The 27,730-nt window shown below is 56.4% G+C and overlaps 1 protein-coding gene across 6 annotated transcripts; it reads right to left on the bottom strand.

The window, feature by feature from the left end:
- On the bottom strand, positions 1-27,630 carry CYB5RL (cytochrome b5 reductase like). Of its 6 annotated transcripts, XM_089300572.1 has the most exons (7): positions 27,572-27,630; positions 24,047-24,348; positions 21,384-21,532; positions 18,763-18,850; positions 13,217-13,321; positions 10,135-10,338; positions 1-3,624 (listed from the first exon to the last, which is right to left on the bottom strand). In XM_089300572.1, exons 2-7 carry the CDS (start codon positions 24,287-24,289, stop codon positions 3,421-3,423), a joined length of 993 nt encoding a protein of 330 aa, XP_089156698.1. In that variant the 5' UTR covers positions 24,290-24,348; positions 27,572-27,630; the 3' UTR covers positions 1-3,420. The 6 variants fall into 6 exon arrangements, with proteins under 6 accessions (XP_089156698.1, XP_089156701.1, XP_089156699.1 ...); XM_089300575.1 differs by lacking the exon at positions 21,384-21,532 and having other exon boundaries at positions 27,572-27,619; XM_089300573.1 differs by lacking the exons at positions 24,047-24,348; positions 27,572-27,630 and adding an exon at positions 22,647-22,904.
- Between the last annotated feature and the right edge of the window lie 100 nt (positions 27,631-27,730).

The following is a 27,730-nucleotide window of genomic DNA, read 5'->3' as shown; positions in this document are numbered from 1 at the left end:
TAAAAGTAAAAAAACCTCTTTAATTATGCAATGACTTCAAACACGGAAAAAACAGGAAACAACATGGAAGACACATCAGAGAACCCACCACTCAGACTTTCTAGATGTTCGGATTGCTGCCATGTTCATTTCAAATATTTTTATAACAAAATACAAACACAGTTTGGCCAAACGGGCTTCACCACATCCCATTCCCTTCCACCTACCACCAGAGATTACCCCATCCTTTTTTGTTTGTTTGTTTTGCGTTAGAATTATGTAAAAGGCAGAGTGACAGGAAGAGGGAAGGGGAAGCAGAGGCAGATCTTCCCCGCTCTGGCTCACTCCCCCAAATGATTGCAACAGCCAGCGATGGGTTAGGCCAAAGCTGGGAGCCAGGAACTCCAGCTGGGTTGCCCATACGAGTGGCAGGCACCCAAGTATTTGGGCTATCATCTGCTGCCTTCCCAGGTGCATTGGCGGAGAGCTGGATCGGAAGCAAAGGATCCAGAACTCAATACGGGACGTGGGGTCACAGGTGGTGGCTTAAATGTCTGCCTCTGAGCAGAGCAGCGACAGGCTCATTTCTGCACGTTAGGACAACCAGCCTGGTTGGTGCGGAGGGGCCGCAGAGCGGGGGCTGGGAGACCAGTGAGGTGGACACTGAGGCCACGCGGCTGCAACGCAATGAGGAAAGCAGTCACCGCACCCTGTGGCGGCGGTCTTCCTGCAGCTTAGGACTTGTGCACAGGAACGGAGGCCTGTCCAGCTCAGGGAACTGTGGACACTTTGTAGACTTCCTGATGCCTGTGTCGCAAGTCTCCTTTTCCCCATAGCAGTATCACACAGAGGCCATCGCCCCCATGACATGTGACAGGGCCATCCGCAGGGGAGATGGCAGGGATGGGCCAATGGATGGGACCCTCACTCCCAATCTGCCTTCCCACATCTCAGCCCCCGTGAGGCACGGCACCCAGCCGCCAGCCTCGGGTCCAGACATCAGGAGCCCTTTTGGCACCATGGTACCAAGAGCATGGCTGGGTCCTTACCCAGGTCCCACGGCAAGAGTGACAGCAGCAGCCAGTGTGCACAGACCCTATGTGGCACAGGGGAGGCGGAGGGCGACACTAGTATGGGGGGCCTCTAAGGACCACTAGGGGGGCCTTGTCCGATATCGAAATGTCAAATAGCCCTAACGGGCAGAGAGAGCCACAAGAACTACCCCAGACCCTGTGGCCTCGAGCTTCGGAGACAGTAGGGTGGCCCTGGCCCTGCCAGAGGCTAGGCCGGAGCAGTCTCAGCACTCCAACCCTCCTTTATGTGCACAGGTGCCTTTTAGAATTAGGGCTGGACATTCCAGGAAACGCACGACAGGCAGAGCCATCGCTGTGATCACAGACACCACTGGGCAACAGAAACGCACGGGGCCACCGTGACCAAACGTTGTTACGTGGCATGCGCGACTGGCTGCCTGTAAGTACCCCGTACTGCTGGGCCAGGAGCTCCCCGAGAGGAAGCCCTGCACCTGCTGTGTTTGCTGTCCATTTCCTGGGGCCCGGGGCACAGCCGGGCTCATAACGGGCCTTCCCGTTGGATGTGCAAGTAGCATGAAGGGGAGAGTGTGGAGAAGCCGCGCAGGTTTCAGAGGCTCTGCGGAAAGGGTCTTGCCCAGGTCACAGGCCACGCAGATTCCTGCCGGGGCCCCCTGACTCTGTAAGGGCCTCTCGCACTCATGACACTGTACTGAGCTGCCGCAGCACCCCACAGCCCAGGCTGCACAAAACAGAACACTCCAACTGCACGCACTGCCGGGGTCGGGGGGGGGGGTGTGGGCTCTGGAACCCCGAGGAAGTCTTTGATAGTTTTCAATGAGCTTGGGAGCCTCCGGGGGAGACAGTGAGCAAAGTTTCTTCAGGCCAAGTCTTTGCGGAGCCCCCGGGGGCTCACACACGCGTGATTCCTGCAGAAGCCGCACACAGTAGCCCCACGAGATCCTGCCCGGGGAACAGTCTGCAGCCCCTGCCGCCATCCTCGGCCGTGGGTCATGGTTATTCACCAAGCACAGCACAGCACAGCAGAGATTTCTGTTGCAACTTTTTGGGTGGGGACGGGGAGGGGGGGAACCTTTTTCACAAATGGAAATGACTCCAAGTCCCAGGATACCACAGGGGATAAAGGCAGAACTGCTCTGGTATTAGGGGACCTGCACATCCCTTGCCTTGTGCCTTCGCTGCTGCCAGGCAAGGAACTGGTGCCGTGTGGGGCTTGAACACCACGGGCGCAGGCCCATGAGCACGGCACGGGAACGAGGAGACTTCCAGTGCTGGCGCTGCCGTCAGTCACTCCAGCACGGGCCAGGCACGCGGCCTCGCGGGTTTCAGTGTCTCCACTTACACACCCATGTGTTAGACTGGATGCTTTTCAGAGTCTGGAACCATCAGCTTTGAGATGATGAGGGCTGTGAGTCGATGATGTAAAACTGCTAACTCTAAGATTGCACAGTTTCATTTTCCGATTCCAGGCCTGCCTGTAACCGGCCTGAGCCGCCGCAGCACGCTGAAGCCCAGGCTGCGCAAAGCGGAATTCATTAACTGGGGCGTACTGCCCAGGGGCGCCGGTTCCCTGGGTGGGTGTGCCCTATGCAGGATGCGGGGGGCGGAGTGGGTGGACTGGAATATGCAGGCAGCCGCTCACTGGGCAGAGCCAGGAGAGGAACCCAGGTCTCCTGACTCCTGCTCTATCTTTAGATCTCCATAGCAACCGTCGCCAGGGCACCGAGCTGAAGGCACAGGCTGAGCCAGCTGCCTGCAGCAGGGAGGGGCATTTGCCTTCCATGCCTCTTCTCTTGCTGGGAGAGAGGACACTGTGCTGGGCTCCTGAGCCAGGGAAGGGAACCTGAGAGTGCCTGGGGCCCACTGTCCCCTGCGAACGCGGCCCTATCACAGCACCCAGAACCTTCTGCATGTCGGGCTCATGGCACTGGAGGTGTGCAAGGCAGAGCCCTCCTCACAGGGCTTGCGGCCTCTCCTGTGTTCGTTCCCAAATACGCAGGGGGCACCTCACCTGAGGGAGAGCTGAGGCCACTGTGGGAGCCCCTCTCAGAGGAGGGCCCAGGGGAGCGCCTCCCGCCCCTTCTCCTGCACAACCCCTCCCCCTCAGCGGGCTCGGCCTGCACCTGGCTTCCCCGCCTGGTCCTCTCTGACTCCTGGGCTGGCTGCAGGCCTCCTCGTCCCCCTACAGCCTCCCGTCCTCTCTCAACAGAGGACGCCAGGAGGGCCCAATCAGCCTCAGGGGGCGAGCAAAGTGCAGGTTCCCGGAGGTAAAGGCCCCGCCGACGGTCACCTGACACATGAGCAGGAGACCAGGCCTGCCCTGCATGCCTTCCGATGCTGCTCTGTGCCGCTCCCTGTGTGTGCCCAGGCTCTGGAAGGGAGGCCAGGCCTAAAAGAGGAAGTAGGAGTCCTGGGCCAGGCCGGCGCCCAGCAAACACCTGGCCATGTCCTTGGTGAACTCAGCGGAGCCGCAGACCAACGCAAAGGGCTTTCTCCGACAGTGGCTTAGCAGCTCTTCCACCAGCTCCTGGCCCAGGCGGCCAAAGCGGGTCTTCTCCTGGTAACTCCAGGGCAGCTGCTCCGCAGAGTTCTCCTGGGAAGACAAGAAAGAGCGATGTGATGATCGGGGTCCTCGGGGTTCACACAGCCAGCTTTATTCTGCCAAAGGGGGAAACTGAGGCAGAGGGGGCGGGAGGGCAACCTGATCAGGCCCTCCCAGGCACTTCTCAGCACCCGCACAACAAGCCTGGGTGGAGGCCATTTCCCAGTGCAGGCCGGGGTGGGCAAGGGGCACCCCCCCAGGGCACATGCCAAGGCCAGGGCGGCAGCAGGACTAGAACTTGGGCCCCCATTTTCCACTGCTTCCCAGCAGCTGTTGCACCTGCTGCCGAGTGAGCGATGCTTTCTTCCCATGACTGGGGATCCCAGAACCTTCCCAAGGTTACCCAGCACCCTTGGGCTGTCACTTTGTTCATCTGTCGTCAAGTGTCAGTGAATTCATTCACTCATTCCCAGAGATTTCCTGAGTGCTCGCTCTGCGCAGGTGCAGCAGGAGGCCTGGGTACCTGGCAGCTGCTCCCCAGACAAGGTTCTGGGCCTCGTTCTCGCTGCGCGCGTGTGACCCAGGTAGTGGCACCTTCACCAACAAAGGGGTTCCTCCCTCCCTGGGGACAAAGGCCGCCCCAAGGGACCCAGGCTCCTTCTCTTTCCGCCCTGCCAACCTTGGCTTGCGACTTTCTTCCTTGGGGTCAGAAAGTGAAAGCCCCACTTACAGCGGACTTGGAGGAACTGAGTTCAGCTTCAAACGTGGACACCAATGCCACCTGCACCATGAAGCCCTCCCAGCCCTGCTCCTGCGGAGCGTGACCTGCAAGTGGACCAGCAGGGTTCACCACCCAGCTGTCCTTTTAAGCGCACATTTTGAAAATGTTTATGTGTTAATTTTATTTATTTGAAAGGCAAAGTCACAGAAAAAGACAGACAGAAAGAGGGATCCTATCCTCTGGTTCACTCCCCAAATGTCTGCAACAGCTGGGGCTGAGGCAGGCTGAAGCCAAGAGTTGGGAACTTTTTTTTTTTTTTTTTTTTTTTACAGGCAGAGTGGACAGTGAGAGAGAGAGACAGAGAGAAAGGTCTTCCTTTACTGTTGGTTCACCCTCCAATGGCCGCTGCGGCTGGCACGCTGCGGCCAGTGCACCGTGCTGATCCGAAGCCAGGAGCCAGGTGCTTCTCCCGGTCTCCCATGCAGGTGAAGGGCCCAAGCACCTGGGCCATCCTCCACTGCCTTCCCTGGCCCCAGCAGAGAGCTGGACTGGAAGAGGAGCAACCGGGACAGAAACTGGCGCCCCTACCGGGACTAGAACCCAGGGTGCCGGCGCCGCAGGCAGAGGATTAGCCTATCGAGCTGTAGTGCCGGCCAAGAGTTGGGAACTTTGTCTGGGTCTCCCACACAGATACCAGGGGCCCACGTACTTGTGTCATCACCTGCTACCTCCCAGGGTCACATTAACAGGCAACAGAAATGGAAATGGAGGGAGCAGCAGGATGTGACCCCAGACACACTGATACAGGGTATGGGTGTCCCAGATGGGGGCTTAATGTGCTGTGCTACAATGTCCAGCCCTTAGGTAAACATGCACAGGGTGGCCTTGGGGAACCGGGGTACAGTCGCCACTTGGAACACCTGAGGCCTACACTGGAGTCCCAGCTCCTCTGCTTTCTATCCAGTTTTTTTTTTTTTTTTTTTTTTTTTTTTTTTTTTTTTTTTTTTTTTTTTTTTGACAGGCAGAGTAGACAGTGAGAGAGAGAGACAGAGAGAAAGGTCTTCCTTTTGCCGTTGGTTCACCCTCCAACGGCTGCCGCGGCCGGCGTGCTGCGGCCGGCGCACCGTGCTGATCCGATGGCAGGAGCCAGGTACTTATCCTGGTCTCCCATCTGTTCACAAGTACCCTGAGAGGCGCAGGGTGATGGATGGCTCAAGTACTTGGATCCCTGCCACCCACATGGGAGGCCCAGAATGGGCCTGACTTCAGCTATGCCCACCCTGGCTGTAGGGAAACTTGGGGGTGAACAGCAGATGGAAGAGCTCACTCTTATTCTGCCTTTCAAATTAATGAATTAATTTTGAAAAGAACATGTGCCTAGAAAAGTAGAAAAGTCATTAAGTATATACAGAGTTTGAAGAATTTAAGTGAAAAGAAGAAACCATATAAACAGCACACAGACACACTCACGCACACACACACACGCAAACCCAAACAGGGCCCTGCTCTTGCAGATCCTGGAGGGCGAGCTGCTCACGCGTGGCGCTGGGCGGAGAGTCGGGGTACAGGGGCTGGAGCCGGGTTCCTCACCACCCCACCCCCGCCCCACTTTCTGTCTGAGTGACAGCGACTGCTCTGAGCTACTGTGGGAAGGGCAGCAGCTGTGGGAAGCCAGCGTCAGAGGAGCAGCCACGGTGGGGTAACCCGATAGAGGCCCTGTGAGGAGGGCCTCTGCAGTCCGGTGCCTGCACTCCCAGGGCCTCGGCTGCACCTTGCATGCCTCCTCCTGCAGGCCTCTGCTGCCGACAAGCGGAGTCTCCTCTGCTGATCTCGATCTGTTGCTTTTTAAAAAGATTTATTTATTTGTTTTTTACTTGAAAGGCAGAGTAACAGAGGCAGGGAAAGACAGAGAGAAAGACATCTTCCATCTGCTGGTTTACCCCCTAAATGAACAGAATGGTTGGGGCTGGGCCAAGCTGAAGCAGGAGCCAGGAACTCCATCCGGGTCTCCCATGTGGGTGCGAGGACCTACACACTTGGGCCATCCTCTGCTGCCTCCCCAGGCACATTAGCAGAGAGCTGGATGAGGAGCAGAGCAGCTGGGCTGTGAACCATAACTGCTCCCGCATGGAACGCCAGGGTCTAACGTGAGCAGTAGCCTACCTGTGATGCCACAACACCGCCCCACTGATCTGGATCTTCCTGCTTCCCCACAGTCTGACCCATCTGAGGGGCTGCAAAGCACACCTGGCCTTGCCTCTCCCTCACACTGCCCAGTGCCCTCAAGCTAGCTGGGTCCAGCTGAGTCCCCTGAGTGCATACCCTGGGCAGTGTTGGGTGGGCTGCCCAGGTGGGGGCCAGGAAGGAGGGGGCCTGGGCTGGGACAGCAACAACACCAGTGCCATCCTAGGGCTCCAGGCTGGCTTCCAGGATGGACCTGCACCTCAGCAGACATGCGAGGGACAGGGAGGTGTCAGGCAAGAAAAGGGGACTGCACAAGCAAGGGCCTTGCGGCCAGAGCACAGCATCCGGCACCCACAGTGGGTCAGCGACACTGGGACAGAGCACACAGGAGTGTGGGCCAGGAGACAGGCCACAGAGAACGGCAGGGCCCCGGGCCTGGACACCGAGCAGCAGTGGGAGCCAGGGGAGGGCTGCATGTGGGTGGCGGTGTGGGCAGATGCCTTCGGGCTGTAGGATGAAGGCCAGATCAGCAGGGAGTGGCTGGAGCTCCTTGGGGGTGCTGCTGCGGTGGCCCAGGCAGGGGCACGAGCATCCCGAGAGACAGGAGCAGGGGGGTGGGGCAGGAGCCACCACAGCCTCCCTGCCACCCACGGCCACGGCAGCCCACGGAGCCAGGCCAGCTCAGAGTCCCAGGCCCAGGCGGAAGGTCTGCTGCTGGTGGTGAACTAAACTCAGCTTGGAGCCCAGAGACCAATGCCACCTGCGCCATGAAGTCCCAGCCCTGTTCCTGCTGGCGGGTGCCCACAGCATGGCCCCCGAGTGGGCCAGTGGGGTTCACCACCCAGATTTCCGTGCCTCGGTTTCCATGCTGGTAAAAGGGGCATGACTGGGTCTCCCAGGCCTGGTGTGGAGATTAAATGAGTTAACAGATGTCAAGTGAAAAGAGCAAAGCTGGCCCAGAGCACGGATGGATGAAAGAGAGCTGTTGTCAGAGCCCCTGTGGCTGTCTCCCTCATGCAGGCCAGCGTCCTGAGGCAGGAGGGGTTTGACCAGCCTGGCACCCAGCATGTGGTCAGGGGCAGAAGAAGGGAAGGAAGGCTGGCCCACAACCTGCAGGCGCCTGTCCACCTGCCCCTCTTCCCATTGTCCCGGGCCAGGCGCTTAGGCAGGGCTGACTCCTGCTGGCAACCGTGGCCCTCCCTGGTCCCACTCCTGGGGCCGCACGCTGGCCACTAGCTTCGTTGCCCTGCCCAGGACACTTCACTCACATTCACCCAGAGTCCCCCTCACCCCCGTGCTCCCTGGGGAGCCCAGGAACTCAGGCATGGGGAGGGGAGTGTGGTTTCCTAGCACCTGTCCCCAGCCACAAAGACAAGCGCTGTGAGGGTGGCTGGCACCCACTCCAGGCTGCCTCACACAGGGTGCTGATGAATGAGTGCTCCACAGGGCTTGCCAAGGCTGACCCTGGGTGACAGGGAATAGAAAGGAGGCCAAGTGGGGAACCCCCAGCCAGCGGCTGCAGGAAGGTGAGGTAAAGCTATAGACTAGGGGTTCCAACCAGGGCAGGCAGGGAATGACGACAGCTGAGTGCTTAGTGTGAATTGAGGAGCGGAGCGGGGCCCTCACACCTCACACCTGGAGGGAGGGAGACAGGGTCAGGAGGTAGCACTGCATACAGCTACAGCTGTTCCCCAGGAGGGACAAAGTGAGGCGTTGGCAGGGACCCATACTGCTTTGGGCATGGTTTGTCCCCTAGGGGCTCATGTGCTGGAGGCCTGGCCCTCAGGGCGAGGGTGCTAGGGTCACTTTGAGAGGTGGGGCGTGCTGACACGGCTGGGCTGTTGGGGCCACTGCTCTCAGAAGGGGTTAAGGTAGTTCTATCGGAACCCTTGAGTTAGTTCTTAAGACAGTGTTGTGAGAAAAGCACCAAGGCCAGCGCCGCGGCTCACTAGGCTAATCCTCCGCCTAGCGGCACCGGCACACCGGGTTCTAGTCCCGGTCAGGGCGCTGGATTCTGTCCCGGTTGCCCCTCTTCCAGGCCAGCTCTCTGCTGTGGCCAGGGAGTGCAGTGGAGGATGGCCCAAGTGCTTGGGCCCTGCACCCCATGGCAGACCAGGAGAAGCACCTGGCTCCTGGCTTCGGATCAGCGCGGTGTGCTGACGCAGCACGCCGGCGGCGTCGGCCATTGGAGGGTGAACCAACGGCAAAGGAAGACCTTTCTCTCTGTCTCTCTCTCACTGTCCACTCTGCCTGTCAAAAAAATTTAAAAAAAAAGAAAAAAATAAAAGCACCAAGCCAGGGACTGGTGCTGTGACACAGCGACCAGTGCTGTGGCACAGCAGGTTAAAGCCCTGGCCTGCAGTGCTGGCATCCTGTGTGGGCGCCGGTTGTAGTTCCAGCTGTTCCACATCTGATCCAGCTCTCTGCTATGGCCTGGGAAGGCAGTGGAAGATGGCCCAAGTCCTTGGGCCCCTGCACCCGTGTGGGAGACCTGGAGGAAGCTCCTGGCTCCTGGCTTTGGATCAGCACAGCTCTGGCTGTTGTGGTCATCTGGGGAGTGAACCAGCAGATGAAAGACCTCTCTCTCTGTCTCCGCCTCTCTCTGTAAGTCTTTCAAATAAATCTTAAAAAAGAAAAGAAAAGCAAAGCAAAGCACCAGGCCGGGCTGGGCCAGTGCTGTAGTTCAGCCACCACCTGCAGTGACGCCATCCCATATGGATGCTGGTTCAAGTCCTATCTGCTCCAAATCCAATCCAACTCCCTGCTAAAGCACCTGGGAAAGCAGCAGAGGATGGCCTGAGTGCTTGGGCCCCTGCATCCAGAAGAAGCTCCTAGCTCCTGGCTCCACCCTGGTCCACCCCAGCTGTTGTGGCCATCCGGGGAGTGAAATCAGCCCAGTAGACGGAAGCTCTATTTGTCTCTCCTTCTCTTTCTTTAACTCTTTCAAATAAATAAATCTTAAAAAAAAAAAAAAAAAAAAAAAAAAAAAAAAGAGGACCAAGCTGGGCACCATCCAGCACTGCCCTCCCCTGCCCCGCCCCTGCCTCTGCCCCCAGCACACACCCCTGCCTTTGTGGCACCAGTAGGTCTTCGCCAGAGCACAGCAGATGCTGGTGCCACACCCTGGAGCCTTCAGAACTGTGAGCCAAATGAGCCTCTTTCCTTGATAAAGTCACCCCGCCTCGTGGCTGTGATGGAAACGTGACCAACACAGGACCCTCCCCAGTGCAGGGAACCGGACGCAGTGGACACCAGCAGCAGCAGACACAGCCCCTGCTTGGAACCTGGCAGTGCACTAAGCACCAAGCAATGAGGCTCCCACACGTGCGCCCAGTCTCTGGGAACCCAGCGCAGCCTGTGACCTGCCCTCCTCTGACTCCCCAGCCAGGCCCCCACCCGCTGCCCCCAGCCCCGCATAACTAAGGACCCCAGGGGCAGATGGGAGGCAGCAAAGCACAGTGGGTCAGAGCTGGGGCTCCAGCGTCAGCCAGCCCTGGGCTCCAACCCTGGCCACACCAGGGCCGGCACCGTCACCTCGCTGAGCTGCTGCGTCCTCATCTGCCTCAGTGCCAGGAATGCCCTAGCCAGTGCCCAGGACAGATGCCAGGGGGCTGCGGAGTCCCGGTCAGGGAAGGAAGTGGCCGTGCTGGGCTCACCTGGCTGAGCACAAAGAAGGTGCGGACGTTCCAGAAGCGGGCCTGCTCCTGGAGGAAGGTTTTCAGGTAGACGCCCTCGAAGGTCTTGAAGCAGCAGACCAGGGTGACGAAGGTCTCGTCCTCCGCATTGTCCGTGATGCTCTGCAGGATGGGCACCATGGGGGCCAGGCCCGTGCCCGCAGCCAGCATGAGGAGCTCGCCGTGCTGGGGACAGAACGGGCGCAGGACGTGTGTGTATGGGTGGCCTCATGTCCCCATGCCATCACGTGGCCTTCTCCTGGGCTTGCTGGAACGCTGGAACTGGACAGCGCTGTCCTTCCTGGATGTCCCCATCCATGTCCCTTCGACCTCCCGGCTCCCGGCCTCTTACAGAGGGGCGATCCTCGTCAAGGTTGGGGCCTCAGAGGTTAGCGCGTGACCCATGCAAAGGCACTTACCTTCCACATTCTAGCGTTAGCCCCCAGCTGTGTGATGCGGGCCAGGTCTTTCACCGGTCTGAGCCCGTTTCTTCATCAATGAAAAAGAACAGCATTTCCCCCACGGCAGCAGCTATGAGAGCCGTCGTGAGGGGTGAGCTGGCACAAAGCGCCCAGTTCCCACCCTGGGCTTTATCTGGTCAAGCCCCTTCCCCGCTTCAGCCCGAGGCTCATCCCTGCAGGCAATGGCTGGTGGCTCTCCTCCTCCTCCTCTCCAGCTCACTCGGTCGCTCTCCTGGAAGCCTTCTCTGGGCCGGGGGCAGGAGGGAGGTGCTTCCTTTGTGTTCCCACAGCTCCCAGCGCATCGCTCTGCATGACAGTGGTCACTCTGTGTTGCTGTCATTTGGAGGATGGGGGGCTTGTCTGGCCCATGTCTGGGTCCCTAGAGTCTGGCATGGGCCTGGCCCTGGGTGGACACTGGTATAGGTCAGCAGAATGGATGCACAGCGAGATGCTAATGAGCCAGTGCCCAGGGCTGCTATGAGATCCATGTGCAGTGATGAGGACCACAGAGCAGCAACACGGGTCTGGGCAGAGGGCAGCAGCACCCGGCAGTCTCACGGGAGCAAGGCCCAGCCTCGCGCCTGTGCCAGCGGGCAAGTATTAGTATGTGAGACGCCCTCTCCGCTCCCTCCCAGCCAAGCCCACAGCCTCCTCTGAGAAGCAATCAGGGGCGCTCCAGCAGCCTGTGCATGCAAACGAGCAGCCACAGGCAGCAGGGCTCCCGCTGAGACGTGGCGGCCGAGACATCTATCCAGCATGGGCGTGCCAGGCCAAGAGGACACAGGGACAGTTCCCATGTCCTGCTCTCACCCAAGGGCCTGAGGGACACTGAGGCCCCCATGGCTAAAATGCAAGGCTGAGCCTGGTTAGTGTTAGAAGTTGCCTGTGGGAGAGGGTCAGCACATGCACACCACATGGTTGTACGTGTGCACGGAGGCAGCGGCACCAGTGAGCTGCTGTGAGGATTAAATGAGTTCCTCACAGCAAGTGTCAAGGGCAGAGCATGGCACACAGGAGGTGCCACGTATGGACTCGGTATCACTACACACACGGGTGTGTACGTGTGTGCATGCGTGTCTCTATCCACACCCATGCACAGAAGAGGGTCTGGAAGAAGACACCAGGGTCACACGGCTGGCATGTCTAGGTGGGGAGATGACCAGCGGTGTGTTTTTTTATTTTCTTCTTGTTGTCTCTCTCCACCTGCTGACTTTTTGGTAATGAACATGTACCGCATTTGTAATAAGAAAGAAAGAATAAAAGCTATCTTTAAATCATACAAAAAGAATGGCGAGGGGAGCGTGACTCACCCTTCCCCATTTGTTTTCATGTGGCTTTGTTTTCCTCATTCTAAAGGTAATAGGTGTTCCATGCATATCATTTGGAAAGTATAATGAAGAAAATAAAATCACTCGTAACTCCACCAGCCTGAGCTGCTAACATGTCATGGCATTTTCCTTTCATAATTTTTCTGTGCTTGTTAAGTGAGTTTCCAACCTGTTGTATATTGTTTTTTGGCCCAGTGTTTGTCACTGGCTCTCACAGCACAAACATGTCACATCACTTACAAACATGCCTTTGAAGTCCAGGGTAATATTCTTTTTTTTTTGTTTTGTTTTTTTTGACAGGCAGAGTGGACAGTGAGAGAGAGAGACAGAGAGAAAGGTCTTCCTTTGCCGTTGGTTCACCCTCCAATGGCTGCCGCGGCCGCCACGCTGCCGCCGGCACACCGCGCTGATCCGATGGCAGGAGCCAGGTGCTTCTCCTGGTCTCCCATGGGGTGCAGGGCCCAAGTACTTGGCCCATCCTCCACTGCACTCCCTGGCCACAGCAGAGAGCTGGCCTGGAAGAGGGGCAACCGGGACAGAATCCGGTGCCCCGATTGGGACTAGAACCCGGTGTGCCGGCGCCGCATGGCGGAGGATTAGCCTAGTGAGCCACGGCGCCGGCCCAGGGTAATATTCTACCAGGTACCCGCAGCCCTGTGTTCTTAACCTTTACCCTGCTGCTGGGCATGAAGTTGCTCCAGTTTTGTGCTGTTAGAAACAAAGATACCACAAAGGTGTACAAAAGAGCCGGCACTCTGGGTCCTTCCCGGAGGCTAGACTCACAGAAGGGGCAGCCCTGGGCTAGGCCATGTGAAGACTGGGAAGGCCCCCAGCACCCAGTGCCACACCACTTTCCAGACAGGCACTAGCTGCTACGGAATTGCGAGTGTCTCCTGGGAAAGCAGAGAGGGGTGTGAGCAGAGCGGGGCAACCTCTGAGCTGGGAAGCGGTGGGCTCTCAGCACAGAGCCCTGCCGTGTATTTGGTGTTAGGGCTGCGAAAGGGAGAGGAATGGGATCTGAGGTCTCATGGTATAAGGTCAGATGTCCTAAACACCAAGCATGTGAGCCTGATTTCCTAAGCCATGGGCAGCCATGGGTAGTCCCGGAGCCCGGGCAGGCAGTTTGTCCACCAGTGCCTACTCCATCTCCTCTGTCCAGCTCCAAGGATATGCTCAGGGCTGGGTCGGAGATTTCATGGCCTGAAGCATGACCAGCACAGGCCTGGAAGATAGGCCAAGATGGGGCTGCTCAGGACCAAGGGTTTGGGCACTGACCTGGTTTGGTTTATAGAAGAAGCCTCCGAAAGGTCCTCGCCAGAAAGCTGTGTCTCCTGGTCTCCAGGACTCCACATACTGGGACATAAGCCCGGTCTGATAGCACTGGAAGAAAACACAGGGAGACCTCGATGGGATGGGCACATGGTCAACAGACCACATTGCCCATCAAGGGGGAGCCTGTCCTGCTTGCTAACTGCTCGACCTGTGTTATCTCATTTATTTAATTTATTTTCATTGTTCATTTATGTAGAAGGTAGAGCTACAGAGACACAGACAGAGAGAGATCTTCCACTTGCTGGTTCACTCCCTCAAATACCAGCAACAGCCAGGGCTGGTCCAAGGTCAAAGCCAAGGGCCTGGAACTCAGTCAGGGTCTCCCCTGTGGGTAGCAGGGGCCCAACACTCAAGTCATCATTTGCTGCTTCCCAGGACGCACACCAGTAAGAAGCTGGACTGGAAGCAGAGTTGTTGGGACTGAATCAGGCACTTGGCTACAGGATGTGAGCATCCCAACCTGCTGCAGCACAGTAACCTCCACCTCCACCACAAACCACTGTCCTGTTTAATTCCTCTGTCACCCTGTGAAGCTGGTATCGTCCTTATCCGTTTTCAGATGCAGCCCAGGAGCTTGCACAGGAAGTAGGTGGAGAGGCTGGGATGAGCATGCACAAGACCTGCGCGTCTGTACAGGGGGCTCAAACCCAAACACCTTCAGAGCCCATGCAGGTAACGGCAGGGAGGGAGGAGCCAGGTCACGATGATTAATGGCAGTTCATGCTCTGCCTCTGTCTGGGAGACAACAGGGAGTGGAGGGGACCATGAGGGGCCGGTGAGTGGATGCTCCTTCTGATGGTGCAGCCACTGGGCAGGTTCAGGTCCAGGCTGGGGGGCTGGTGATGCAGCATCATCCACCTTTCCAAGACAGGCAGGGAATCCCTATTTTTACTTGAAATCTCCTATTTCTGAAATGTCATTAATTAATTTTTTTTGACAGGCAGAGTGGACAGTGAGAGAAAGAGACAGAGAGAAAGGTCTTCCTTTACTGTTGGTTCACCCTCCAATGGCCACTGCAGTTGGCGCACCGTGCTGATCTGAAGCCAGGAGCCAGGTGCTTCTCCTGGTCTGCCATGGGGTGCAGGGCCCAAGCACCTGGGCCATCCTCCACTGCACTCCCTGGCCACAGCAGAGAGCTGGCCTGGAAGAGGGGCAACCGGGACAGAATCCGGCGCCCCGACCAGGACTAGAACCCGGTGTACCGGTGCCGCAGGTGGAGGATTAGCCTATTGAGCTGCAGCGCTGGCCTGAAATGTCATTAATTACTTTTTATAAATATTTATTTATTTATTTGAAAGCCAGAATTATACAGAGAGAGAAGGAGAGGCAGAGAGAGAGAGAGGTCTTCCATCTGCTGATTCACTCCCCAATTGGCTTCAATGGCCAGAGCTGCAACGATTCAAAGCAGAGAACCAGGAGCTTCCTCTGGGCCTTCCCACTCGGGTACAGGGGCCCAAGGACTTGGGCCATCTTCTATTGCTTTCCCAGGCCACAGCAGAGCGCTGGATCAGAAGTGGAGCAGCTGGGACTTGAACCGGTGCCCACATGGGTTGCCAGGACTGTAGGCAGCCACTTTACCCACTATACCACAGTGCTGGTCCTATCAATTAATTTAAATTTTAAAACACTGTGCAGGCCGGCGCCACAGCTCAATAGGCTAATCCTCTGCCTGCGGTGCTGGCACACGGGTTCTAGTTCCGGTCAGGGCACCAGATTCTGTCCTGGTTGCCCCTCTTCCAGGCCAGCTCTCTGCTGTGACCCGGGAGTGCAGTGGAGGATGGTCCAAGTCCTTGGGCCCTGCACCCACATGGGAGACCAGGAGAAGCACCTGGCTCCTGGCTTCGTATCAGCACGATGCGCTGGCTGCGGCGGCCATTAGAGGGTGAACCAACGGCAAAAGAAGACCTTTCTCTCTGTCTCTCTCTCTCTCTCACTGTCCACTCTGCCTTTAAAAAAAAAAGATGCTCAAAGCATTTTAAAAAAAAGAAACACTGTGCAGGCCATATACATGTGTGGGCTGGAAGGTGGGTGTCGGGGCAGAGCAGGTTAAGCCACCGCTTGGGATGCCCACATCCCATATCAGAGTACCAGGTTTGAGTCCTGGCTGCCCTGCTTCTGATCCAGCTCCCTCTGCCTGAGAGACAGTGGAGGAAGATGGCTCAAGTACTTGGGTTGCTGCCACCCACATGGGACACCAGGAAAGAGCTCCTGGCTCCTGGCTCCTGGCTCCTGGCTTTGGCCTTGCCCAGCCCTGGCTGTTACAGTCATTTGGGAAGTGAACCTGCAGATGGATGATACGTGTTTCCCTCTCTCTGTGTCACTCTGCCTTTAAAACAAATAAATCTTAAAAAAAAAAAAAAAGAAAAAAGAAAGAAAGAAAAAGAAAAAAGCGTGGGCTGGCTTTGCAGGCCACCCATTTGCAATCCCTGTGTCATCCTGTACCCTTTCCTGGCAGGACAAAAGATGGAAGTTGTAGTAGGGATTCCTCCATGGGGTAGGGCCTGCCCACTGTGTTGGGCACCATGCTGCAGGGTAGAGAATGGGCCTTAAGCTCCAGGAAGGCAGTCAGTGTCTGAACCATAGACAGGATTTAATAACAATCTGAAGGAATGAATCAACCAACCAAAGCCATCTGGATTTAGTGTCTCCCCTGACGGAGCTCCCCATCTAGGAGGGAGACACTACCTAACACCCCATGAGAAAGAGAAAGCACTAGAATCCTGAGGAGGCAGGCACTTTCAGAGTGGGGTCAAGGATGGAGGAGGATGTGTTTGGGTGGCCCCTGAAGGACAGGCAGGAAGGAATTCACTGGGATGGGGGGCGGCAGTGCAGAGAGGATTTTAGTCAGGAGCGGGACTGCGTGGGTCATGTTTTGGGGAGAGCAAGTGGATGTGGTGGGGTTCGGGGAAGCCGCGGGAGACAGGCGCAGGAGGCTGCGTGCAGTGAGAGCACAGCCAGGCCCTTGCTGCCCACACCCGCCTTCCAGCACCCGCAGCCCCTTCCGCTGCCACCCTGACTTCCTCGGGCACCCCTGCAGAAGGGAGGGGGTCCCGGGCTCAGCCAGAGCGGTCTGGAGGGAGGGTCCGCCTGTGCCCTGCCTCGCAGGCGCCTGTGCCTAGGGGGCGGCATGGCCGCAGCTGTGGCCTCGGAGACCTGCAGCACAGGGAGTGCTGGAGAAGGGAAGGGCTCCCCCGTGTCCCCAGCACCCGCACAGAGCCCAGCACCGCAGGAGCACCCAGTCCACATCTCCCGTGTCCCCAGCACCCACACAGAGCCCAGCACCGCAGGGACGCCCAGTCCACATCTCCCGTGTCCCCAGCACCCACACAAAGCCCAGCACCACAGGAGCACCCAGTCCACATCTCCTGTGTCTCCAGCACCCACACAGAGCCCAGCACCGCAGGAGCACCCAGTCCACATCTCCCGTGTCCCCAGCACCCACACAGAGCCCAGCACCACAGGGATGCCCAGTCCACATCTCCCGTGTCCCCAGCACCCACACAAAGCCCAGCACCACAGGAGCACCCAGTCCACATCTCCTGTGTCTCCAGCACCCACACAGAGCCCAGCACCGCAGGAGCACCCAGTCCACATCTCCCGTGTCCCCAGCACCCGCACAGAGCCCAGCACCGCAGGGACGCCCAGTCCACATCTCCCGTGTCCCCAGCACCCACACAGAGCCCAGCACCACAGGGATGCCCAGTCCACATCTCCCGTGTCCCCAGCACCCACACAGAGCCCAGCACCGCAGGGACGCCCAGTCCACACTTGTCAAACGTAACAGACACTGCACTCCAGCCTCCCTCTCGGGATCATCCGACCTTGGGACAAGGGCTTCCTGTCTCTGAGCTCCAGTGTCTTCCTCTGGAAAACAGCGAGAACGAGAGCTGCTCTGCAGGGTGGCGATGAGGTTAGGGCCAGAAGCAGTGCTCAGCGCCCAGGTGCCTTTGAGGAAGGCAACCGCACAAAACTCTGCTGCCTCCCTGAGCTGCAGAGACGTTTCTGGCTCTCGCTAGCCAGCGGCTTAGGGGTAATTAAGCATCTCTCTAAGTGAGGCTTTCTGGTAAACGAAGGAGAAAATCAGCCTTGCAGCTGGGAGCCATCCAGCCGCCCTGAAGAACTGCGCAGCAGACACCCAGGCAGCAGCCGGGGGCGGCAGGCCATTTGGAGAGGATTTGTGGGATCTCCCAGACAAACAGCTGCGTGGAGAAGGGATTGCATCCAAACCCATGTATGTCAGGAGAAGCGCTCAGCCTCTGAAGGCGGCTGGGGAAGACAGGAGCCAGAGCCAGGGCTGGGGGCCTCGCGGGCCGGGGTAGGGGCCAGGCTCACCGCCTCGGCACTGCTTGCTCGCCCTGTAGCCTGGGGCCTCCTGGGGCCTCCAGGTGCTTATCAAAGCAGCAAGAATAATTGGAATGTGAAAACTACTCCTACATACTGGTGTGCCCTGGGATTCCATTAGGGAAACGATGGTCTAGGGCTATCCAGCAGGCTGACCACCTGCTATTTCTGTAAGTCAAGAATGCTTAAGACTATCAGCCATTTCATTAGTTCAACCCATTCTCTCCACGTCATTGGGCAGAGGTTTCACACACATTTGTCGCCTATTGCTCAGGACTCTAGAGTGTCCTCTATCCAACCCACTTGGTTCCCCTCATCTCTGCCAACTTCTCCACCTGCGGCTGCTAAGCACCACCTCCTCCTGTTCCCAGGGAACCCACATCCTTTCTCTTTGCTTCTGGCCAGAATGCCAGGCCTCACCACTGCCAGGCTCTGCTCCTTCTTCCAGGGCCCACTCAAGCGCCCCGAGGGGGGACGTCTGGCTGGTTCAGCCCACCAGGTCCTCCACGATCCACTGCCACCAGACGCTGTTAGCACACACTCCTTCTGTTCCAGGACGAAGGACCGACGTCCCCGATCCATGCCTCTCATGCTGCTGTCCCCAGCACCCTTCTCTCATTCGCTCCACGCCACTCTCATTCGCTCCACTTCTCCTCTGTACACACAGCCTCGCTTCCCTGCACCCCTGCTCCCTGAGGTGGGCTGGGACTTCTCTGTCACCACCTCCATCGCACTGCTTTGTCCAGGTCTGGTCACTCATCTTGGGGTGGGTCCCCGGTGGGCGGGTGCTGTGTCAGATGCACCTGTGGACCTCGAAACCCAGAACACGGCAGGTGTGGGGGCCTTGGTTCCTGTTGCCATGCTGGCCTGGTACTCGCCCCCTGGGATAGGTACAACAGTGAGAAAGGAGTCCCTTTTCCTCTTTCCAAAAATCTGCCAGAAGGGTGCCCTCCGCTGTGGTCTGGCAGACCCTCAGAAAGGATAAAGGAGAAGGCCTGCTTCACCCGGCCTTGTTTCTCCCTCAGGTCAGCCTCCTCTGCACAAACACTGGCTTCTCTCCCACCCGTGGACATGGCCTCATCCTAACTCAGCTGACAAAGGGGGCCCCAGCCCCTGGCATCTTTGGGCACCCTCAGCAGTCAACTCACCTTAATCAAAACGTCGAAGTATCCTTTAGCATTGGAGGGGCTGATGGGTGTGTAGGCTCTCTGAATTTCTAAGTCATTTACTCTTCCCCTGGGAAAGACCGGCACTGAGTCAGACAGTCGTTCACCAAATCCGTATCAGCTACCCGCCCCACCAGGAAGGTGACAGCCAAGAGGGCCCACTCACCCCCAGGCATCTTCGCTGAGGGGCAGGCAAAGCGCAGAGAAAACAGGCACGGGCCTCACCCAGGACTGCACGAGACCCAGCACATCATCTAACCCCTCCTGCCCCCACTCAAAGATTTATTTATTTGAAAGGCAGAGTTACAGAGATACACACACACACACACACACACACACACACACAATCTTTCATCTGCTGATTCACTCCCTAAATGCTCGTAACAGCCAGGGCTGGGCCAGGCTGAACCCAGGAGCCTGGAACTCCATCCCAGTCTCCCACATCAGTGGCAGTGGCCAAGTACCTGCTCATCATCTGCTGCTTTCCCAGACACATTAGCAGGGAGCTGGATTGGAAACAGAGCAGCAGGGACTCAAACCGACACTCTTGTATGGGATGCTGGCAGCGCAAGCAGCAGCTTAACCTGTGGCACCATGCTGGTCCCCCCCACACACACACACAAAGGGGACAGCCACCTGTGTCCTGGTCGTGTGGCTATTCTGGCATTACAGATGGGCAAGTGCTTCACAAGTGCACTGAGGATGTGAGCTCTTTGGCGGCCGTGACTGTGGCATCTCCTGACCTCCTGTTGGCCACACAATGACAAAGAGAAGAACCCCTGCTGACATGTATCAGATAGGCATTACCATGTGCCAGGAGCATGGGCCAAAGGGGCCCTAGTCCAAAGCCCTGTGGCCTGCAGGAATCCTCTCTCTACAATGTTATCAGCAATGAGGTTAGCCAACACGAGTAATAGTGACATTGTATTAAGGGCCCACAGTGCACCAAACACACAGGATGAACTCAATCATTCAATTAAAAAAATAAGCCAAAGACGGAATCCAGTGCTTAAGAGAAGTCACTTGCACAGCCAGAATCCAGCCATAGTCTGACCCAGAGTCGCGTTCCTTGGTCCTCTTCCTCAAGGCTTCCCAGGAACATCAAACACTCCCCTCTCAAGGCTGCAGTGTGCACAACTCTTCCTTGCAGCACGCAAAGATTTATAAGCCCTGTCCTAATGCATCGAAAGCTGGAAAGCAGGACAGAAATACGTAATGAAGTCTATGAGACAAGCAAGGGAATACGGAACAGAATGCATGCCGTGGCTTGGAGGCGGAGTGCCCACCCTCATCCGGGGAAGCTTAACAGGCTCTTGCAGTTGGGTACTGAGGATGGACAGGGGACAGCGGGGACAGGAGGGTCAGTAATTCCAGGCAGAGGGAATAGCTGGGCAGCAGCTCAGGGACAGGACAATGTGGGCAAGTCAGGAAATGGTGGGCAGACGAGGAGGCGGGGCTCAAGGGCAGGGGGAGGGAGGAGAACTTGGTTGGGGGAAGGGAGGGTAAGAGGAGGCAGTAAGCTGTTTGCATGTGGGCAGGGGTGATACGGCCAGGTCCATGTTGAGGAAGTCACTGGAGTAGCAGACAGGACACAGGAGAAGATTTGGTCTAGGAACAGGGAGTTCTGGGCATCCCATTATACGGACAGAGGGCTCTGTGGGGCCGTGACCTGTCCTGTGGCTCCTCCTGGCCACTGAATGGTAGCCGTCAGGCCACAGGCCAGACGAGCGGGACACAAACACCAGGGCCCAGGACAAGCACAGTGGAGTCTGCTCAGAAGCTCGCTCCTGTTCTCTCCGTGCCCTCTGGCTGTACTTTCTGCCTCCTCTGCTGGCTCCTGCTCTTGCCAACACTGAAAATGCCAGTGCTCCAGGGCTTGTCCTATGCCCTTTCCTCTTCCCATGCACACGCGGCCTCAAATGCCAGCCGGGTTGGGGCCATGTCTGCCACTCAGATCTTTCCGCGGAGCCTCAGAGCCCACAGACTCAGCTGCCTGGCAGACACCTCCACCTGGGCGTCACAGGGGTCCTGTCCCTGGGCAGGAGGGGGTGGGGATCAGGAGGGAGAAGAGCCAAAGTAGGCTGGGGCTGGGGGTGAGCTAAAGCCCAGGGCAGTGGTTAAGAGTAACCCAGGAGCCAGGCTGTCTGGGTTTGAATTTGGCTCAATGAATTAGCAGCTATGTGATGCTGGGCAGGTTCCTTATTCTCGGTGACAGTGTCCTTTCCACCAAGTGGTGCTAATCCAATTACGCTCAGACATGGGATCTAGAGCCAGACGCCCTGCCCTCACATCTTGGCTCCCATATTTAACTGGGTGATGAGGGGCAAGTTCCTGAACCTCTCCAACTTCACTTTTCTCTGGGGGATGACAATAGACTTGGTGAGGGTGACTCCAGGTCACAGCCATGAGCTCCCCAGGTTAGCACTTCCTGTGAACATACATTAACCACTTCACTCCCAGAATGCTCTGTACCACGGGCTACTACATCAACAGTGAGGCTGATGAACGGAGGCTGCAGGCAAGTCGGTCAGCTGCCCTGGGCCCCAGCTAGCAAGTGGCAAGATGGGCTGCAAAGCTGGGGGCCTCCCGCTGCCTGTGTGTACCTCAGGATGAGGTGCTGCCCTGGCCACAGGCCAAGCTGGCTGTTCCCTGGGAGTGCAAACCGCACGCGGTAGGTGTCCTGAGTAACCTTCTCCATGGCGCTGATGCAGAAGCCCACGAAGGTCTCCGGGTTCAGCTGGAAAGGGCGGCTCTGCAACCAGAAAAGACCCGGAAGCCAGGGCCAGGGCTCAAGGACTCGCCAGCAGCCGCCGGCAGGCCACCCACTTCCCTGGAGAGGCCCTCTCGGCCACGGGCTCCCCCTTCCCTCTCATGCTCTGATCCAAGAATGCCAGAGCACTTCACACAGGGCCTACCCTGCTCTGAAGCCAGCCCTGGCTCCCTGGGGGCAAGGATAAAGTGCAGGCACCACAGGACGCTCAAGGGCCCAGGGGACAACCCTCAACCCCTTGCCGTCTCCCGTGCTTTTTCCCATCTTCTCAAGCCCAGGCTGCCGCCTCCTTCCTCTGTGTCCTCACTGCTCGAGCCGTGCCCTCTCTCCAGAACACTTGTCTCCAAGGTACAAAAGACCCACTCATCCTGCAAACCTGCTACATTGCAATTTCTGAATTGAGAAATGAAGGGACTTTAACGATGACCTTATTCAACGTCCTTTTATTACCAGGAAACTGGCTTACCTTTCCAAGATCACACTGAGCAGGGACACAAGCTCATGTCTGCTCAATCTCGCTCCACTACCCCTAACATTCCATTCCCACCTGCACTTCCTCCAGGAAGCCTTCTCTGACTCTCTCTTCTAGAAAATGCCCACATACAGCTCATTCCTGGGACACGGCCTACTGCCCCTGCCCAGGCCCTGCCCAGCTCTGGAACCCCAGTTACCTGTGAGAGTGCTGACAGTGTCACAGAACTGACAGAAACACTCAGGCTCTGCCTCCAACCCACACCACCTCCAACCCCAGGCCTGGATGACCTTGTCATCAGCCAGAGGACCAGGGTACCCTGTGTCAGTCTCCTGGTATTCGGAGAACAGCACTGGACTTGGAAGAAGAACGAGGTTTCGCCCCAGCTCAGCAGCTGCCTGCCTGCAGGGCCTCAGGCAAATCATCTGATCTTCTGGGTCTCAGTTTCCTCATCTGTAAAAAGGGGCCATTCACTTCTGACACTTTGCAGTTGCTCACGAGGGATGAATGAGATAACAATGTCAAAGGATTTTACAAAATGTAAACTGCTCTGGAAGTGTAATGTACAATTCCTTCCTGTTATTGATCCATTAAAATGTTTTATTCTTTTAAAGATTTACTTACTTATTTATTTGAACGGCAGAGTTGGAGAGAAGCAGAGGCAGAGAAAGAGAAAGAGAGAGAATCTTCCATTCACTGATCCATTCCTCAAATAGCTGCAATGGTAGGGCTGGGCCAGGCCAAAGCCTGGAGCCAGGAGCTTCATCTAGGTCTCCCAACTGGGCACAGGGGCCCGAGCACTTGAACCATCTTCTGCTGCTTTTCCAGGTGCGTTAGCAGAGAGCTGCATTGGACGTGAAGCAGCTGGACTTGAACCAGCATCTGTGTGGGACGCCGGTGTTGCAGGCAGTGACTTAACCTGCAGTGCCAGGTACTAGCCCCAGAGTTTTAAAAAATGAGCTTACAGTATGCTATTTTGGGGTATGGGTGCTTGGTCTAGTGGTTAAAATGCCTGCATCCCCTGTTGGAGTGCCCAGGCATACTTCCCAACTCTGGCTCTAGCTTCTGATTCTAGCTTCTTGCTAGAGCAGACTCTGGAAGGCAGCAGGTGATGATGGTCCAAGTAGTTAGATCCCCGCCACCCATGACCATTCATAAAATATGCTATTGTGTAAGACTGACAAAATCTTACAATATAACTCAACTCTTCATTTCTTATAACAGTTGCCACAATGGCCACTATTTATGGAGGACCTACTGTGTGCCTGTTTATCCCATGAAGTCCTCATGATAACCTACAATAAGTGGTGCCATCCCCATTTTCATTTGGCAGACCGAAGTGACCTGCCAACATCTTGTGATGGACGAGCAGAACCGGGCCTCGGGTCACCCCTTTCCAGTACACCCTTGTGATTCTCTGTCCTGCCAGCTGAGCTTTTTGTAGACTGGGGCCTTCACCAAGTAAACCATCTTTACTTCACCACCAGGTTCAAGGTGCTGACAGAACAGCGAGCAAGACTGAGCCTGCTCTCTCTCTCTCTCTTTAAAATGATTTATTTATTTAAAAGCCTCAGTAACACACAGAGGGAGAGACAGAGACAGAAAGAGAGAGATCTTCCACCCACTGGTTCACTCCTTGAATGGCCATACTGGCTGGTGTTGGTCTAGGCCAAAGCCAGGAGCCTGAAGCTCCATCTGAGTCTCCCACAAGGATACTCTCTGTAACTCTGCTTTTCAAATACATAAATAAATCTTAAAGACAAAAACAAAAACATCACATGTGTTTAGCCCCATTTTACAGACAAGGGAACTAAGGTTTAAGGAGATTAAGGGACTTGGCCTAAAACCATATGGCTGCTAATTAGTTCATTCCAGGGCTGGGCTTTGGCCTTAATCTCCCCGCTTCCATTAGACACATTCTCTTCTCCCTGCCGGGGAAGTCAGGGAAAGCGTCTCAGAGCAGGGGAGAGGCCAAGCCGACTCTGCCACCCCGGCCCTCTGGTCCGAGCAGCAGCCTCTCTCACCTGCGACTTCTCTCCATTCAGTAGGCTCCTGTCCCTGCTGGCTCGGGCTGCCTCCCACCTTGCCAGGTCTAGGTGATAGAGGTCAAACACACAGGGTGAGCAGCCACCGCCACAGCACTGGGAGGGGGAGGGCTCCACGGGCCGCAGCTGCAGCCAGGCCTCCTCAGTGTCGCTGTCCTCCTCCTCCTCGTCCATGGTCAGTGGGGCCTGGGCAGTCTGAGGGTGGGGGTGGGGGGCAACCATGTACTCTTCCCAGAGAAGGCCAGGCTCCGTGAGGCCCCAGGCCCTCCTCCCTCGCTGGCCTAGGAGAGAAAACACAGGGGTTATACTCTGGTCTCCCTAGGGCTTGCATTCCCCAAGGCTTCCAGGTGCCAGGTTCTGTGCAAGCACTAGGGGACAGAGACAGATCAAGCATGGAGTTTGCAGTCTGGAGGGGGAGCAATCGTGACTTCCTGCCATGAGCTACAGAAGCGCAGCCCCTCTGTGTGAAATGTGTCTTCAAGAGGGTTTGTCTTCAGCAAACTGGTTCTACGGCTCACAAGTTCTATGAAGTCAGGAAAGTTCAGGGCTGGGACCCCCTCGAAGACAAGGCTGCTGTCTTATTCTGTGTTCTACCACCAATCACAGCCTGGTTATGGAAGGCTCCCAGTGTGTGGCGAGCGCTTATTCAGTTTACACACAGTCTGGGAACCGGGCACATGCTAGGTGTGCGATGCAATGGAGGGGAAGACCACATGGTCCCTAACTTCAAGGGGCCTAGCAAGGAGTTACATCAACCCAGCCTAGCTGTACTATGTGCAAGCTAGGCATGCTGCCTGGGTGAACGAATGAAAGAGTCTGGTCCCCTCTATACATCAATTTCCTACTACCCACTTGGGCTAAAGGGAGGAACGCAAAAGAGCTCTATAACTCTAAATTGCTACACAGTGAGGGCTAGTTACATCCCTTTCTCCTTAGAGTTTCCTTCTCCATGAGCTTGTTTTTTTTTTTTTGTTTTTTTTGTTTTTTTTTTTTTTTACGATTTTATTCGCTTTGCTAGAAAGAGTTATTACAGAAAGGCAGAGGCAGAGGCAGAGAGAGAGGTCTTCCATCCTCTGATTCACTCCCCAGATGGCCACAATGGCCGGAGCTGAACCAATCTGAGGCCAGGAGCCAGGAGATTGTTCCAGGTCTCCTACATGGGTGCAGGGGCCCAAGGATTTGGACCATCTTCTACTGCTTTCCCAGGCCACAGCAGAGAGCTGGACTGGAATTTGAACAGCTGGGACTTGAACCCGGGGCCCATATGGAATGCCAGCACTGCAGGCGGCGGCTTTACCCGCTATGCCACAGTGCCGGCCCCCTCCACGAGCTTTAATAGCCCCATTCTTTGGTATCTTAGAATTGCCAGAGAAGTTGCCATGTCAGTTATGAATCTGAGAGTCCACTGGTTCATGGCACCTTTTTAAAGGCCTCTTTTTCTTTTAAGAATTACGTATGTGCGTGAGGGGAGTGGTGCTGTAATGCAGCAGGTTAAGCTGCTGTGTGCAGTGCTGGCATCCCATTTGAGAGCTGGTTCGAGTCCCGGCTGCTGCACTTCCAATCCAGCTCCCTGCCCAGAAGAGAATGGCCCAAGTGCTTGGGCCCCTGCACCCAGGTGGGAGACCCAGATGGGACACCCAGATGAAGCTCCTGGTTCCTGGTTTTGGCCTGGCCCAGTCCTTTTGGGGAGTGGATCAGTAGATGGAAGATCTCTTTCCCCTCTCTGTCTCTCCCTCTCTCTCACTGTTAACTCTCTCAAGTAAATAAATAAAGCTTTTTAAAAAATGTATGGGGCTGGCACTGCGGCAAAGCGGATACAGCCAGTGTCTGCCGGTTCAAGTCCTAGCTGCTCCACTTACAATTCAGCTCCCTGCTAATCGCCTGTGAAAGCAGCAGAAATGGCCTGAGTACTTGGGACATCATCTGTTGTCTTTCCCAGGCACATTAACAGGGCACTGGATTGGAAGCAGAGCAGCTGTGACTTGAATCAAAGGATGCCCCAGTGTTACAAGTGGTGGCTTAACTCACTGTGCTAAATGCTTGCCCCTAGGCCTCTATCTTTTCTAAGAGGCAGCGTATTTTTTTTTAAGATTTATTTTCATTTATTTGAAAGGTACAGTTACACAGAGAGAGAGGGAGAGACAGAGAGAGACTTTCCATTCACTGGTTTATTCCTCCAAATGGCCACAACGGCCAGGGCTGGGCCAGGCTGAGCCAGCAGCCTAGACCCCCATTTGGATCTCCCACATGGGTAGGGGGGCCCAAACACTTAGGCTGTCCTCTGCGGCCTTTCTCAGGAGCATCAGCAGGGAGCAGGATCGGAAGTGGAACAGTGGGGATTTGAACCGGCGCTCACATGGGATGCTGGCCTCACAGGTGGCAGCTCTCCAATGTGGGAGAAGCACCACCTTCAGGCCAGGCTTTGACATGTGCTGACTGCCTGGATGCCTCTACCCACTCATCGAGCTTAAAGGTCAGAGTTCAGACGTCTTCAGTGAGCCTCCCCCTTCTCATTCCCTTTTATTCCGACCCATTAGTTCACTCCTGAAAAGCCTCCTATGGCAGTGAGGAGCTGATGCCAGGAGCCAAGAACTCAGTGCAGGTCTCCAGAAAGGCAGGAACCCAATTACTGAGCCACCACCCTGCCTCCCTTGGGGTGTCTGCATTAGCAGGAGCCTGGACACGGGGGGGGGTGGGGGTGTCTTAATGCCTGTCCTTCCCCCACCTTATTTTCTATTAAGCATTTACTTGTTTCTATTTTGCATTCATTCATTAAACATATGTGAGTATTTACTGTGTGTCCGCAGTGTTTGAGGCGCAGGGTCTACAACAAATCCCTGCATTTGTGGAGCTTAACCCCTAGTGGGAGACACAGTCATCCAGCAGAGTCAGAATGGAGCACACACAGGACGAGAGTCAAATGCTAAAGAGAAAAGTAACTAGAGAAAAGGGACAAGATGTGTATTGCTGTGGACCTATTCACGGCGCTTGTCTGCGTTGTCTGGATCTTGCACTAAACTGTGATCCACCTCAGACACGTTTTTGTCTACCAACACCAACCGATGATGCACAGAGCCCGAGACACAGTGGGCAAAGGAACAGCTCCAAAGCACGGCCTTGCTTTCAGGAGGCGCAAAAGGAAATCCCCAGGAGAAGGGGGGACAGTAACTCGCTTTCTGCGGGAGAGCGTGCAGGTGGAGCAGTCAGCCTGAGGCGGAGCTAGTGTGGCCACCCTGGGACTCGGGGCAAGCACTCCGGAAAGTGCCCGCAGCAGTGAGACGTGGGGGGAGGGTGAAGGAGACGCCTGCCGAGGCCCCTCCCAGCGGGCGCTGGACACCTGCGCCGGTTTAGGCTTTTCCACCCTTACTTTTACAGCGAGGGACACTGGGGCTCAGACAGCGCCCTGTGCAGCTGTTCAGACAGATCAAGGATGTTCTAAATCCAGGTTTCAAGTCCTGCCGCTCTTCTCCACGACCCGCCCCAGCCCCTACTGCGACCACTCACCTACACTCCAGAGCTCCCCTCAAGTGAGGATCCCCTGAGTTCCGCCCCCTGGGAGGCGGGGAGCGCTTAGAGATTCTCACCTATAGGAAAGCGGAACGGCCTGCGGGGTGGTAACAAGAAGTGAACATCTTGACTGTGATTGGTTGAGGTTTCTGCCAT

Source organism: Oryctolagus cuniculus, chromosome 7 (genome assembly GCF_051225735.1).
Source record: "Oryctolagus cuniculus isolate XC-2025 breed Fujian yellow rabbit chromosome 7, ASM5122573v1, whole genome shotgun sequence".
NCBI classification, from domain to species: domain Eukaryota; kingdom Metazoa; phylum Chordata; class Mammalia; order Lagomorpha; family Leporidae; genus Oryctolagus; species Oryctolagus cuniculus.
This window is presented reverse-complemented; position numbering and strand designations above follow the sequence as displayed.